At 35.2% G+C, this 14,861-nt stretch overlaps 1 protein-coding gene across 20 annotated transcripts in view; it reads left to right on the forward strand.

Moving 5' to 3' along the window:
* The window catches only part of plekha5 (pleckstrin homology domain containing, family A member 5), a 192,715-nt gene that overhangs the window by 100,489 nt on the left and 77,365 nt on the right, over positions 1-14,861 (forward strand). The window contains exon 1 of one of the 20 annotated variants that reach the window (XM_056456185.1): positions 13,520-13,676. The exons of the other annotated variants lie outside the window; for them this stretch is intronic. Within the exon in view, the coding sequence (XP_056312160.1) occupies positions 13,645-13,676 (32 nt within the window). The 5' untranslated portion in view covers positions 13,520-13,644. Of the gene's footprint in view, positions 1-13,519; positions 13,677-14,861 lie in introns of those variants that run through there. 20 annotated transcript variants of the gene reach the window in all.

The following is a 14,861-nucleotide window of genomic DNA, read 5'->3' on the forward strand; positions in this document are numbered from 1 at the left end:
TTTATTTGTTTTACAGAAGAAAGTAATGCGTTACACCTCGGTTCATTATTGTTGTGATTTACCCTTCGATTTGCAGCAAGTAAACTGTGTTGGGACATTGTGAAATTGAATGTCTAGTGTGTGTGGGTTGTGTAAGTCAACCGGCTCATTAAGTTTGAGCTATTATACATCCTAAATGTATTTTGTTTGCATGCACATATATGTGCGCGTGATTTTTAGTGGTAATACTTTACAATAGGGTTGCATTAGTTAATGTATTATTTAACATGAACAAACAATGGACAATACGATCATTACAGTATGTATTCATCTTTGTTAATGTTAGTTAGTGGAAATAATTGTTAGTTGTTAAAGGGATAGTTCACCCAAAAATGAAACATCCTTCATCGTTTACTCAGCCTTTACTTTTTCCAAATCTGTTTGAGTTTCTTCTTCATTATGCTTCCAGATGGCAGCTGTTGTCTTGGTTTAGTATCCATCCAGGTGATTTGTTTCTTCGTGACGGTAATTAGTTGTAGCTGTATTGACACGCTGAGATGCAGGTCACAGCCTTCAGAACAGGCTGACACAGAAGTTTCCTCGTCATGCAGAGTTGAAATGATTCTCATCCATGTGTCCTCATAAACACACTCTGCTCCTGCTCAGATTAAACACATCTGATGCTTGATCTCCAGTGTTTATTTAAAGTCATTGTGGTGCTGCACTCATATGTCAAACTGTAATCATATGTGGTATATGCTCACATGTGAAATTCGCTTCATTCGCGCCTTAAATTCACTTCCCAATAGACACGGATTGAGATCATGGTTTCTGTCTGCCTGGTGACTCTAGCTTCATTGCTAAACGACTAACATGGGTTTTATTGTAAAAAAAAAGTAGCTGTGCTTTAGGAAAGCTGAAAAACAGCGTAGATTTGTTTGGCGCCATGTCTGAGTCCACTAGATCCTTTCAAAGGTGCACACAGCTCACACAGTGAGTTCATCAACTCCTCCAGAAACTGTACACGAATGATGGAAGCTTTCAGTGGTGCTAGACTGAGCAGAGCCCAGTTTGATGAGCTGTTGTTCGGTGTCAGCAAGAGGATTTCCCTTCAGGACACCAACAACAGGCACTATGTCATAATCACACCCCTTCAAGGGCAAGCTGGTTAACGTTGGTTAACATGGCGCAAATGTCTGCGGAAGTTCAGATTTCCCGCCTGATTCACATGAAATGCACCGCAGGATGTCTATTTGCATCTTTGCATTGACTTGACATGTAAATCACTCGCGATTGACGCTTCATCCGTGTCGGGTGTGAACGAAAATACTTAAATTCTTCAAAAAACTATCCAATACACATTAGTTCTGCTTGCTTATTATTTATTATTTATTTATTTATTTATTATTTATTTATTATTTATTTATTTATTTATTTATTTATTATATTATTATATTTATTTATATTTATATTATTATTTATTTATTTATTTATTATTTTATTTATTTATTTTATTTACTTATTATTTATATTTATTTATTTATTTATTTATATTATTTATTTATTTATATTTATTATTTATTTATTTTTATTAACTTATTTATTTATTTTATTTACTTATTTATTTATTTATTTATTTACTTATTTATTTATTTATTTTTATTTATTTATTTATTTATTTTATTTATTTATTATTTTATTTTTGTTGTTTTGTTTGTAGTGCACGTATTTTTTTTCCCAGTAAAATAAAATGCATATGTTAAAACAAATATTTTATTATTATATTGTTGGGAAATTTTCTCAACTACAATTGTCAGGTAAAAATATATACAATATTTTATTTGTATTTTTAATTATTTAAAAAATTAAATCTTAAATAATAATACTAATAATAATATCATTTTTTCTTTTTCTTTATGATATTTATCACGTATTGGCTATTTTAAGACCCAGTCACACTAATAATGATAGCTATAAAATACCTATAATATTAATGTATGCCAGCAGTCAACATTCTTCAAAAATATATTATTTATTTTATGTGTTCAACAGAAGAAGGAAACTCATAAAACCAGATGAGGGACACTTAATCGATCATGTCTTTGTTTCTTTTATATTCCTATATACATGTTTTTAATCATTTTTTTCCCTTGTTTTTATTTCCTTATACTTGTATTTTATGTAAAGCACTTTGAATGACCATGGTGTATGAAATGTGCAATATAAAAAACCCTGCCTTGCCTAAATAACGAGATAACTTTCATTTTTGGGTGAACTAGCTTTTCAAGTATGATTGTCTCTTGAATGTGCACGCAGTCTTAAAGCTTTTACCATGGCAGAATAATTGGCATCACATTTTCTCATGCAAAACATCACCTGAAACCCTCTGTTAACACTGCTTTTAATTGAGATTCACCGATGGTGCTGCGAGGAGGGATTCGCCCTCATCAGGTGTCCAGATTGTGCGTCTCTAATCAGCATGTGGTGGGCGGCTAGAAGAAATGGGCCATCGGATGGGTTTTCTGCTTGGATCTGTGTTTTCGTGCCCATTACGGTGCATTCTGAAGCATCTCAGCGGGAGCTTCATTCTCAGCCCATCTGCCTCCAAATGAGCCTCTTGTTTTGCTGTTTCCCAAACTTCCTGTCATGCTTTTTAGGGCATAAGAGCGAGAATACAGCCCTGCCATTACCCACAACAACAGCCATCTGCAGCGGTTACTATTAGCAACACCAACGCTTATGCCAGATCTGTGTTTTTGTGCTGCGTTTCTGGACTCGCAACTACTTGACGGCTCTATCAAGCTGTTTTCAGACTGTGTGGTGATGTAATGCGCTGGCGATTGCAGGAGCAGGTGCAATCAACACATTACGTTGCACTGAGATTACACGCGATACTTAATATAACTGCTTTTTAAAAATAACAGCACAGAGAAAGCAGTGTTGCATATAACGATGTCGTGCATATCTGGTAATAATGCAGTCTATTAGCCATTGTGGTAGAAATTGAATTAGCATATGTTTGAAATAGCAAAACAATGCATATCTTTTGTAATACACGCAAAAGGCAGATTGAATAACATGCGTTATGTGTGCACAATTGACTTTGCTTTGCTGTTAAATGAGAGTTGTATTAAAATGCTGCATGATGAAATAGGCTGCATTTCCATCCAAAAGGCTAGTAAGATTTGTTTTGTCCAGATCATTTTATTGACATTTTACTTAATCCAATATAGCCCCCCGCCCCACCGAACCATTTCTATACATTATATTAGGCACATTCTTAATCTTTTACATCATACCATGATAAATATACATACATGCATAAGCAAATATAAGTAGATACAAGTTCCCTTATATGTTCAATCATCTATTGTACACACACACATACATGCATACATATATATATATATATATATATTATATATATATATATATATATATATATATATATATATATATATATATATATATATATATATATATATAAAGAATCACAATAGGCTTAAAAATGTAAAAAAAGAAATAAAATAAATAAAATGGAGAGAAGACAAAATGTGAGAAAAAATAATCAACAGTCAATATTAAGTTTGGATCAATTTTCTCTATGTGTCAGCACTGGCTACAAATAAAATGCAATTTTGACTGCAACCTTTGGTGGAGTACCGAATCTTCTCCGTTGTGGCTATAGTAAGATTTTATTTGAAAACCAAAGTAATGCATTAATTAATCAAAACTGACAGTGAAGACTTTTAATAATGTGACCCAGGACCACAAAACCTGGGTCTATCATATGTTGCATTGATATATTTTGGCCAAAAATGTATGTATGAGTGAAAATTATATATTTCTTTTATGCTAAAAGTTATTCGTATTTTAAGTAAAGATCATGCTCCATGAAGACATTTACTAAATTTCCTAATGTAATATCAGAACTTTTTAAATAGTAATGTGCATTGGTAAGAGCTTAATTTAGACAATTTTTCAGCCTAATTTCTTAGTATTTAGATTTTTTTTTTTGAACCATTGGATTCCTGCCTTTCAACTAGTTGCTGTAACAGACCGTACATTAATGTGAAGCTTATTTGTTCAGCTTTTAGTGGTTGTAAAAAAATTACGTTTATGACTGTGGTTCAGGGTTACAAAATAAACTATTTTAAATCAACTTTGTATTCAACAAATACTCACATTAGGACAATTTCTCGCTTAATTTTTCATCCAATCTTCAATATTAGAACACTAACATCAGTTCGACATATTAACATCAGTTTAACATCAGTTTAATCTGCATTGAAAATGAAAAAATAGATTCATTTAGGAAGGAAACAGCCAAAAGCAATTTAGTTAACTTTACTAAAAAGAATATGAGTTAATCTATTGCTTTATGAAAATGAACAGTGTGCATAATTATAAGAATTGAGTCAACTTAACTGTTACAATTTAATTGAGTAAAATTTACAATTGGTTCACTCATCTTTACAGGTAAAGTAGCTAATCCCTTTTACAGTGCTTTATCATTGACATATGAAATAATTCGGCTTGTGCACTGAAATTCCTCCAGATTCCTCGAATCTTTTAATTATGTTATGCAATGTTGAAGGTGAAATATCCAAATGTCTTCCTATCTTTCTTTGAGGAGCATTGCTTTTAAACATTCAGCAAACATATATCAATAATTGTTTCACATATTTGTTGGCAAACTGCCGATCACTGGCCCATCTTTGCTCCTAAAGGACTAGACCTTTCTTGGACGTGCTTTTTAAAAAAAAAAACAAAGCATGCATTTGCTTTTTATAACCTTATAGACTAAATTAATACACATTCTGATAGGCTAGCAATGCTTTTATACTCGGGTATTTTCACAATGTACTCAATAATTTCAGCTCATGCATAGACAGCTCATTCATAGACAATTCATATCATAGACAATAAATATCATACACCCTTTATTGTAGGGGCTCTGGTCTCATTTGGACCATTAGTATTATTTGCATAAGATTATTAAGTGTTTAATTGGTGCAAATTGTCCTAGTAAGTACCAGCCTGTGGTCTGACCTCGGTATACTCCCAAATTCGCTTGGTTAACCCGCTTATGAAATGTACAATCACTTATTCTGGAATCAAACTTCTGGAAGGACTTACTCCCTGATTAAGTAACAAATGAGGGGATTTGCTCTTTCTTTCCGTTTTTGCACAGTTGAAGCGGCTTCAATAGATTCGACATGGGCGGCTTATATTGGCCCTTTTCTTTTAATAAGATAAGCCTGTCCAGGATTTGCTGCTGTTTAGATATATATTTTTATCCTCCTTAAACTGCACCCAAGTGTGTGATGTTTTTTTTTGGAGATGTGAATGCCATGGACGTTTATTCTCTGCTGGTTGTTCTGCTGAGGCTTTTAAATTAAGATTTTATCGGCCGCTTGACATTTTCAGCCGCCTGGTGTCTTTTTCTGACGCTGCGGCATTTGCAATGAACGAGTATGAAAGCTGACATATATCATTGTGTGGCATATATCATTCTTTCCATTGAGTCATTTACTAATTGTGATTTGGGCTTCCAGATCAGTTGACGCCAGCGAGAGATTCATTCATCCTGACATGATTCATCTGATTCATCTAAAGTAAATGCCATCACTGGTGAAGGCTGCCAGCAGTGGCTCATTTCATTCATACATCTATATACTCATTTATTTGTATGAATGTAATCTAACATGTAAATAATGAACTAATTTTAGAAAATTACTTCATATTGCTTGTTGTTACTCTAAGCCTTTATGTGTATATATATAGTATTTTAAAATATTTTAGGACATTGATTATAACATGTAATGCACCTTATAATGCATCATGATGTCATAAATAATTGGAGCCAGATTTATAATGGAGCATAATTCCAGTGCTATACATTCAGACATTCAGAAACTCTTTTATTGTCTTTTTTTGAGAGAATATAATACATTCTAACTTAAATTATGAAGATCTTTATAATACCTTGTTCAAAATAGCTCTAAGTGAAGGATTACCAAATGTTCTTTCATAGTATTTATGAAAATGGTAAAAATAAAATAAATTCTTGACAGGCTATGCATAGTCTTTTGCTATATTTTTTGGTTATGTTAAGCAGTGTTTGGTGCAGATATTTATTTATTTATTTATTTATTTTATATATTTGCACATTTCGCCAAGAAAATATACCATTGAATTAAACTTGAAGTAGAAAGACTGAAATAGTAAATAATGTGTTGTTATAATTCCATTTCAGTGATATGCATGTAAAGAAATGTTCTCGAGATAGCTCTGAATATGTGTTGGGTTTTAGGACGTTGCCAGGACATGCTGGCCTTTCAGAAAGGTCGGCTCCGGGCTGCTGTGAGCAGTGTGAATGGCAGACGCCCCGTCGGGAGCAAACGATTCATTGTCCATTTTCTCCCTGAGCTTTTGAATGCCCACAGGAACGCTGAGATGCATGAAAACATTGTTTATTTCCAGAACAACCTTTCAGACAATGTGTAACTAAATTTAGCAACCGGGTCATGTCATTTATTGTCACCTTTTTATTCTTTTTATAGTGTTTTGAGACTGAAAAGACATTTAGTGAATGTAACATGTCTTTTGAATCAATTAGTTAAGTTAATGACTGTGTGCAGAATGAAAATCTAGTGGATGTTTATTAAATGCAGCATAATAAGTATACAGCATTTTTTATTTTTTAGTGTAATGTATAAACATACACAGTGCATAAGGCAACAATAAATGTTGCATTAGAAGTAGCATCTCAGACTGAAGCATGCAATAATAGTCAGATCCCTAGGCAAATATATTGTCTGTCAGCATTCAAATCTGAAGAGTTATCGGTTATCAATATTGGTCAAAAGTTCAATATCAGTCCATCCATAATTGTCAAACCTATTCAGATGAATAAATGCATCATTTAAAGCATTAAAAACAGATAGATTTATATTTATCTGCTAATAAATTGGCTGTCAACCTTCAAATCTAAAAAGTTATCGGCTAGTGGTATTGGTCGAATGTTTAATATCGGTGCATTCTGAATTGTCAAACATGTTCAGATGAATAAATACATCATTTAAAAGCATTAAAAATATATAGATTTATATTTATCTGCTAATAAATTGGCTGTCAGCCTTTAAATCTAAAAAGTTATCGGCTAGTGGTATTGGTCGAATGTTCAATATCGGTGCATTCTGAATTGTCAAACATGTTCAGATGAATAAATACATAATTTAAATGCATTAAAAAGAATAATATTTATATTAATCGGCTAATATATTGGCTGTCAGTCTTCAAATATAAAAAGTTATCGGCTAGTGGTATTGGTGAAAATTTCAATATCGGGGCATCCATAATTATCAAACATGTTCAGATAATTAAATATATCTTAAATGCATTAATATATATATATATATATATATTATATATATATATATATATATATATATATATATATATATATATATATATATATATTATCGGCTAACATATCGGCTATTGGGTTCCAAATCTTAAAGGTTATCGGGATCTGTCAAAGTTTTCTAATCGGTGCATCCTTACTTAAGAAACATGTTTAGATTAAGTAACATTTATTTTTAAACGCATTTAAGAAGTTTCTGATAGCTGATAAATTCAAACTTTTCTGAAATTAAAAAATGTAAATATAATCAATTATGCAGAAAAAGAAATGCATATATACTTCCAAATTTATCGGTTTTCGTTATTGTTCAAAAATTCCTTATCAGTACATCCCTAGTTAAGAAACATACTCAGATTAAGTAATACATCATTTTAAATACATTTAAAAAGGTTTTTGGACGTACAGTACATCATCAACTTAATAGTCCCTGATGTGTTGCACTAAAACCTTTTAAAAAAATTTTCCCCTTCGTTTTGGTTGTTAGTACCCCCTGCTTTTTTTAAAACCATTATCGCTTCCTGTCATGATCGCTCTTTCTTCGTTTGCTCATTCTCTCTCTTGGCCTGTGGCTTGTGCTTTGACAAATTGTGTTTACAACCAATTAGTGTGATTTGTAATGTGCTTGTTTGCCGTCAGAGGGAAGTAACGGTGAAAAAAAAAACACTTGTTGATTTTCTTTCATTACCGAATTTTTCCTCGACAACTTGGATTGCTACCAAAATCCGCACTCATTTCTGATGCATTATATATTATTTCTGTGCAACAGGGGCTTGATCATTTCCACAACATCCATTACTCCGGTTTTATCATTCACAGAGGAGCGTCTTTAATGTCGGTATGTTTTTTTTCAGACTCTCGTCTCTGTAGCCGACGGCGAGGACAGGCAGTTCTCTGAAATCTCTTTCATGAGCTCCATGTTGGATGAATGATCGCATAAGCAAATCTCTGTGAAAGCTCAAACAGGCACTTGTGATTTTCTGTAATTTCCCCGATGCCGCTGCAGGCTTTCACAATGACACAGCAGAAAATGAGCTATCAGCTGCTCTGCGTTCTGCATTACTAATATTACTAATTTACCACATTATGTAAACCTGACAACAGCCTCTTTGAAGAGCAAAACGAACTCGGGTTCACTGGGTTTGTGTTCAAGCCAACTACAGTTTGATTAATCAAAAAGCTGTTTTAGAAATGCATTGACAACAGTTTAGTGGCATATGCCTGCTTTTTATGCATCTACAGTAAGGATTTGAGATGTAAAGATGATCTGAAATATGAACAACAGTAGAAAATACAGTATATGAATATGCAGATTAAATTGTTTAGCCAAATCTGTCTTAATTGTTTTCTTTTCTTGTTGTCAATGGGGTTTTCAATATTTTGGATGGCTAAAATCAGATATCCAAAACCCCAAAACCTTGTAACCCAAAAGCCCATTAAATGTATTGTGTCACCAAAATGAGTTATTAGATGACTTGAGTCAAAAATAATCAAAAATATTTTATATCTCTATAAAATCTGTATATTTTCTTGCATAGTCACAGAAATGACAAATTCACAAACCCACCTGTGCAGCCCATATGCTCTGATGTCAAGAAAATCAGTCTTCTCCATGTTTAACATGCCTTTAAAAGCCGCTCAGAGTGCTGTCATGTTGAGGAGATTGATGAAGACATGTTCCTCCTCGACAGCTCCTCAATCATCCCTCGTCCTGCGAGTCGCTTTATGTTTTAGGGCGTTTCGCAGCCATCGGAGAGACGAACAAACTCCTGGTCCACATCTAGACATGTTCACTTGTTGATCTGTTCTCCAGTTGACCTGAACTCCAGCACTCTCCTGTTCTCCTGCTGATCTGTTCTCCAGCTCACCTGTTTTCCATTTCAACTGCTCACCTGTTCTCCAGTTCACCTGCTCCCGTGCTTTCCACTTGATCTGTTATCTAGCTCACCTGTTCTCCAGCTCACCTGTTAAGCAGTTCACCTGTTCACCAGTTAATCTGTTGTCTTTTTATTCTGTTCACCTGTTCCCAACTTCACCTGTTCTCCAGTTCACCAGTTCACCTGTTCTTCATCTCACCTGTTCTCATTTTCTCCTTTTCACCTGTTCTCCACTACACCTGTTCTCCAGTTCACCAGTTCTCCAGTTCACCAGTTCTCCAGTTCACCTGCTTACCTGTTTTCCACTTCACCTGTTCACCACTTCACCTGTTCTCCACTACACCTGTTCTCCAGTTCACCTGTTCTCCACTACACCTGTTCTCCAGTTCACCTGCTTACCTGATTTCCACTTCACCTGTTCAACACTTCACCTGTTCTCCACTACACCTGTTCTCCAGTTCACCTGTTCACCTGTTCTTCATCTCACCTGTTCTCACTTTCTCCAGTTCACCTGTTCTCCAGTTCACCTGTTTTCCACTACACTTGTTCTTCACTTCACCCGTTCTCCAGTTCACCTGCTCACCTGTTTTCCAATTCACCTGTTCTTCGGTTTACCTGTTCTCTACTTCACCTGTTCTCCAGTTCACCCATTTTCCAGTTCACCCAATCACCTGTTCTCCAATTCTCCTGTTTACCTGTTCTCCACTACACCTGTTCACACTTCACCCATTCTCCAGTTCACCTGCTCACCTGTTTTCCAATTCACCAGTTCTCCAATTCACCTGTTCTCCAGTTCACCCATTCTCCAGTTCACCCAATCACCTGTTCTCCAGTTCTCCTGTTTACCTGTTCTCCACTACACCTGTTCACACTTCACCCGTTCTCCAGTTCACCTGCTCACCTGTTTTCCAATTCACCAGTTCTCCAATTCACCTGTTCTCCAGTTCACCCATTCTCCAGTTCACCTAATCACCTGTTCTCCACACCTGTTCTCCAGTTCTCCAGTTTAACTGTTCTTCAGTTCACCTGTTCTCCACTTCACCTGTTCTCCACTTTACCTGTTCTCCACTTTACCTGTTCTCCACTTCACCTGTCCTCCACTTCACCTGTTCTCCACTTCACCTGTTCTCCACTTCACCTGTCCTCCACTTCACCTGTTCTCCACTTCACCTGTTCTCCACTTCACCTGTTCTCCACTTCACCTGTTCTCCACTTACCTGTTCTCCACTTCACCTGTTCACAACTTCACCTGTTCACAACTTCACCTGTTCTCCACTTTACCTGTTCTCCACTTTACCTGTTCTCCACTTCACCTGTTCTCCACTTCACCTGTTCTCCAGTTCACCTGTTCTCCACTTCCCCTGTTCTCCACTTTACCTGTTCTCCACTTTACCTGTTCTCCACTTCACCTGTTCACAACTTCACCTGTTCACAACTTCACCTGTTCCCCACTTCACCTGTTCACCACTTCACCTGTTCTCCACTTCACCTGTTCTCCACTTCACCTGTTTTCCAGTTCACCTGTTCTCCACTTTACCTGTTCACCAGTTTACCTGCAGGTCCAGACTCTGACCTGTATGAAAGGGAGAACTGAAGTGTGTCTTCATCACACAAACACTGCTCTGACAGACAGAGAAGAACACTGAGCTATTTTTATGCCTTCTGCTGTCAGCTGTGCATGTATGCATGAAGACGCCCCGCAGTGGCTTATACGGGACATAATGTACCACGTCGTGTCACATGTTCGCCGTGTGGAGAACCCATAACTAGGACTTGCCGGAAAAATCTAAAATACAGTTTTAGCAATGATATTTTGTGGAAAAACTGTGCATGGACTGTAAATAAACTGACCTGCACCTTAATAACACTAATAATCCATTTTAATTATTTATTATTTAATTATTTAATTATTATAAAGAAAATTTATTACATTTAAATCATTTCTGCAAATACTAAACAAATGAAATGCTTTTTTTATGTCTGTAAAGTGTGTGATGCAACATGTATCCTTAACCAGTTTCATAGCAGATGCAGGAAATTAATGCGTCTATTGTGTGTTAATGTACTTTAAAGTTGCATGGTGAATAATACAATGCAATGCAATACAAAGAAACGTCAGCATGTCTCAATAGTCCAGGCATGAGCTCAGTATGTCCTGAAGCAGATTATGTGTCTTTACGTTGTGGTTTTTCGCTCTCGCAGCTGAAGAGCAGATTGAAAATCTTCATCTAATCTCCTTTTGAAAGCTTTTAACCCTGTGTTGGAGCTCTGCATGTCAAGCCGGATCCACTGATGAGCACATTTTGAGTGTTGTTTGAGCATTTGAGACGAATGAAGGATGTTAATCAGTGTAAAAGCGCTCCTCAATCCATCATTTGTCTTGTTGTTGGGTGAGTTTGTGTGGGCATCCACTTCTGTCACATTTCTCAGCTCTTTCAGTAACACTTGCTGGTTTTGAGAGCAGTCTATACCACACAGTATAGTAATCCATCAAATATTATCTACAGACAGGGGTTATATTACATAATGAATGAAAGGTCTATTTTGTCAGTGTTTTTCTTTATTTGCATTGAGATATGTATATATATATATATATATATATATATATATATATATAATATATATATATATATAATATATATATATATTTATATTTCTTTTATAATATAATTGGTTTACATTATTATGTATGAAATATCAATTAAGTTTAAAGAATTGAAATATTTCTGCACCATGGTGATATTTTGATAAATTGTGCAAAATGTTATTTGGTTACATAATCTATACTGTGTGTATTAATGCTAATGATTATAGGTCGCTGGTTCGAGCCCCGGGGGTCAGTTGGCAATTCTGTGTGGAGTTTGCATGTTCCCCGTGTTTGCTTGGGTTTCCTCCGGGTTCTCCGGCTTTCCACACAAATCCAAACACATGCGCTATAGGTGAATTGGGTGAGCTAAATTGTCAATAGTATACGTGCGTGACTGAGTGTATATGAGTGTTTCCCAGTGATGGGTTCCGCTGTGGCGACCCCATATTAATAAAAGGACTAAGTCAAAAAGAAAATGAATAAATAAATGTAAAAAAATAACATAAAAGTAGTATATATATATATTCATTCATTCATTCATTTATTTTATTTTCGGCTCAGTCCCTTCATTAATCAGGGGTTGCCACAGCGTAATGAACCGCCAACTCATATGTTTTACGCAGCGGATGCCCTTCCAGTTGCAACGTATCACTGGGAACACACACACTCATTCTCACACATACACTACAGACAATTTTAGCTTACCCAATTCACCTGTACCACATGTCTTTGCACTTGTGGGGAAAACCGGAGCACCTGGAGGAAACCCACACCAACTCCACATAGAAATGCCAACTGACCCAGCCGGGGCTCAAACCAGTGACCTTCTTGCTCTGAGGCGACAGCGCTACCCACTGCCTCACTGCACCACCATATATATATATATTATAATATATATATATATATATATATATATATATATATATATATATATATATATATATAATTATGTTACTATATTATATATATATATAAAATTAAATATAAAAAACACATTTAACATAAAATATAATTTTTTATATTTCTGCGTGCCTTATAATAAAAAGTTTGCAGTAACATTGGTTGCGTAATATATAGTTTGTGTGTAATAATGCAAATGATTCGTATTATGCTTAAGTTACTATATGCTTTGCATTATATCACACATGTAATGTAATCATATAAGAAAAAATTATTTATATAAATAAATATATAATAAATAATAAATACAAATAAATGTAAATTTAAATATTTATACGTGTCTTATAAAGTAAGCGGTAAGGTAACATTTTGCAATTACAGATTATGCAATCAAAAACAAGCAAAAACTCTTATTTTTATTATTATTATAATCAATTTGTTTCCAGACACTAGATCCATTAACAACAGAACACAAAGAGTACGATACAAACCAATGAACCTACATTTAAAAAAACATACACAAATATAAACATATTGAAAAGCATATATCTTTTTATTCTGATTGTCTACACATATTTGATTTATTTAGTTAGTTACTTACTTAGTTTAAATGTTCATGATTCTTCGAAATGCATTTGCGCTGCCAGAAAACAGTGAATTGAGTTTGAGTGAATGTGTTGTATATGAGTGTGTGTGTGTGTGTAGTGAATGGTTTCTCCTCTGTCCTCATGTGAGGCTCATCTGCTGAACGTCTCCTCTGTCCTCCTGCAACAGTAAGAGTGTTTATTAAAGCAGAGGGAGGAGAGTCTTTATCTTCATGCTCAGACTCTGAGAAACACAGCACTTTCTCATAAACAGAGGATTTTAAACACAACATGCTGAAGTTCTGCACCACCTCTCGCTCCAGGTCTGTACATCATCACTATGTGCATGCGTTCGCTGATGTGGAGAACTTAGAAAGGTGCATTAGGGCTGCACATTATATCGTTTTAGCATTGATATCGCAGTCTGAATCGCAGGATGTGCAATGTGGAGTCTGGATTATAGTTGAGCAGGTACAACAATTTACAACACATGGGCATTTGTCACATGCAGTCATTTTAACCATAATAACGTGACGTTGCATGTGTTTAGGAGGCCAGTGACTGTGTGTAAAAGCTTTAACAAACATTAATTGTATTTAATTATGTTTAATTATTATTAAGACCATGCAGCTTTATTGTACATTTGATTATTTCTGTACCTTAATACTTTTATTCAGGGGTTAGTCAGGGATGCACATCAATTTTTGTTTGTTTGTGATTCTCAAATGAGCACCAAAAATAGTATTTATAAAATAACTGCTCTCCTTAGAGTGTTCATCAGCACTTTAGGTGTGTATTGCCTAATAATTCAACAGCCTGGATTATTCTGCTTATACTATGGTCTCCACTGCGATAGCCACAGTTCAGATGTTGTATTAAGGCAGGTTTTTGTCCTCAAACTGCTCCTGTGTGTAGCACTAGTTTCTCACACACCTCATCCAAAGCCTTCTGTTGTGTTATAATGTGATTTCTGACTCTTGTAGCTGTGAAATAACTGAAATCATGTAATTTAGAAATATATGGAGCTGTAATGCACCCAAAACTGCCAGAATGACTTCAGCTGTGCATTTATATTGAAAATAACTTCACACTTAGCATGTTCATCAGCACTTCAGGTCTGCCAAGAGTGCATTATTCCGCTTATACTATGGTCTCCACAGCTATAGCCACAGTTCAGATGTTGTATTCAGGCAGGTTTTTGTTCTCACACTGCTCCTGTGTGTAGCTCTAGTTCCTCACACACCTCATCCAAAGCCTCCTATTGTGTTATAATGTGATTTTTATAGCTGTGGAATAACTGAAATCATCCAGCGTAGTGATATATGGAACTGTAATGCTCTCAAAACCTGCAGGAACTACTTTAGCCGTGCGTTTATATTGAAAATAATTTCACACCTTAGCATGTTCATCAGCACTTCAGGTGTGTATTATCATCAAATAGTTCAACTGCCAGGAGTGCATTATTCTGCTTGTACTATGGTCTCCACTGCTATAGCCACAGTTCAGAT

Source organism: Danio aesculapii, chromosome 4 (assembly GCF_903798145.1).
Source record: "Danio aesculapii chromosome 4, fDanAes4.1, whole genome shotgun sequence".
Lineage (NCBI taxonomy): Eukaryota > Metazoa > Chordata > Actinopteri > Cypriniformes > Danionidae > Danio > Danio aesculapii.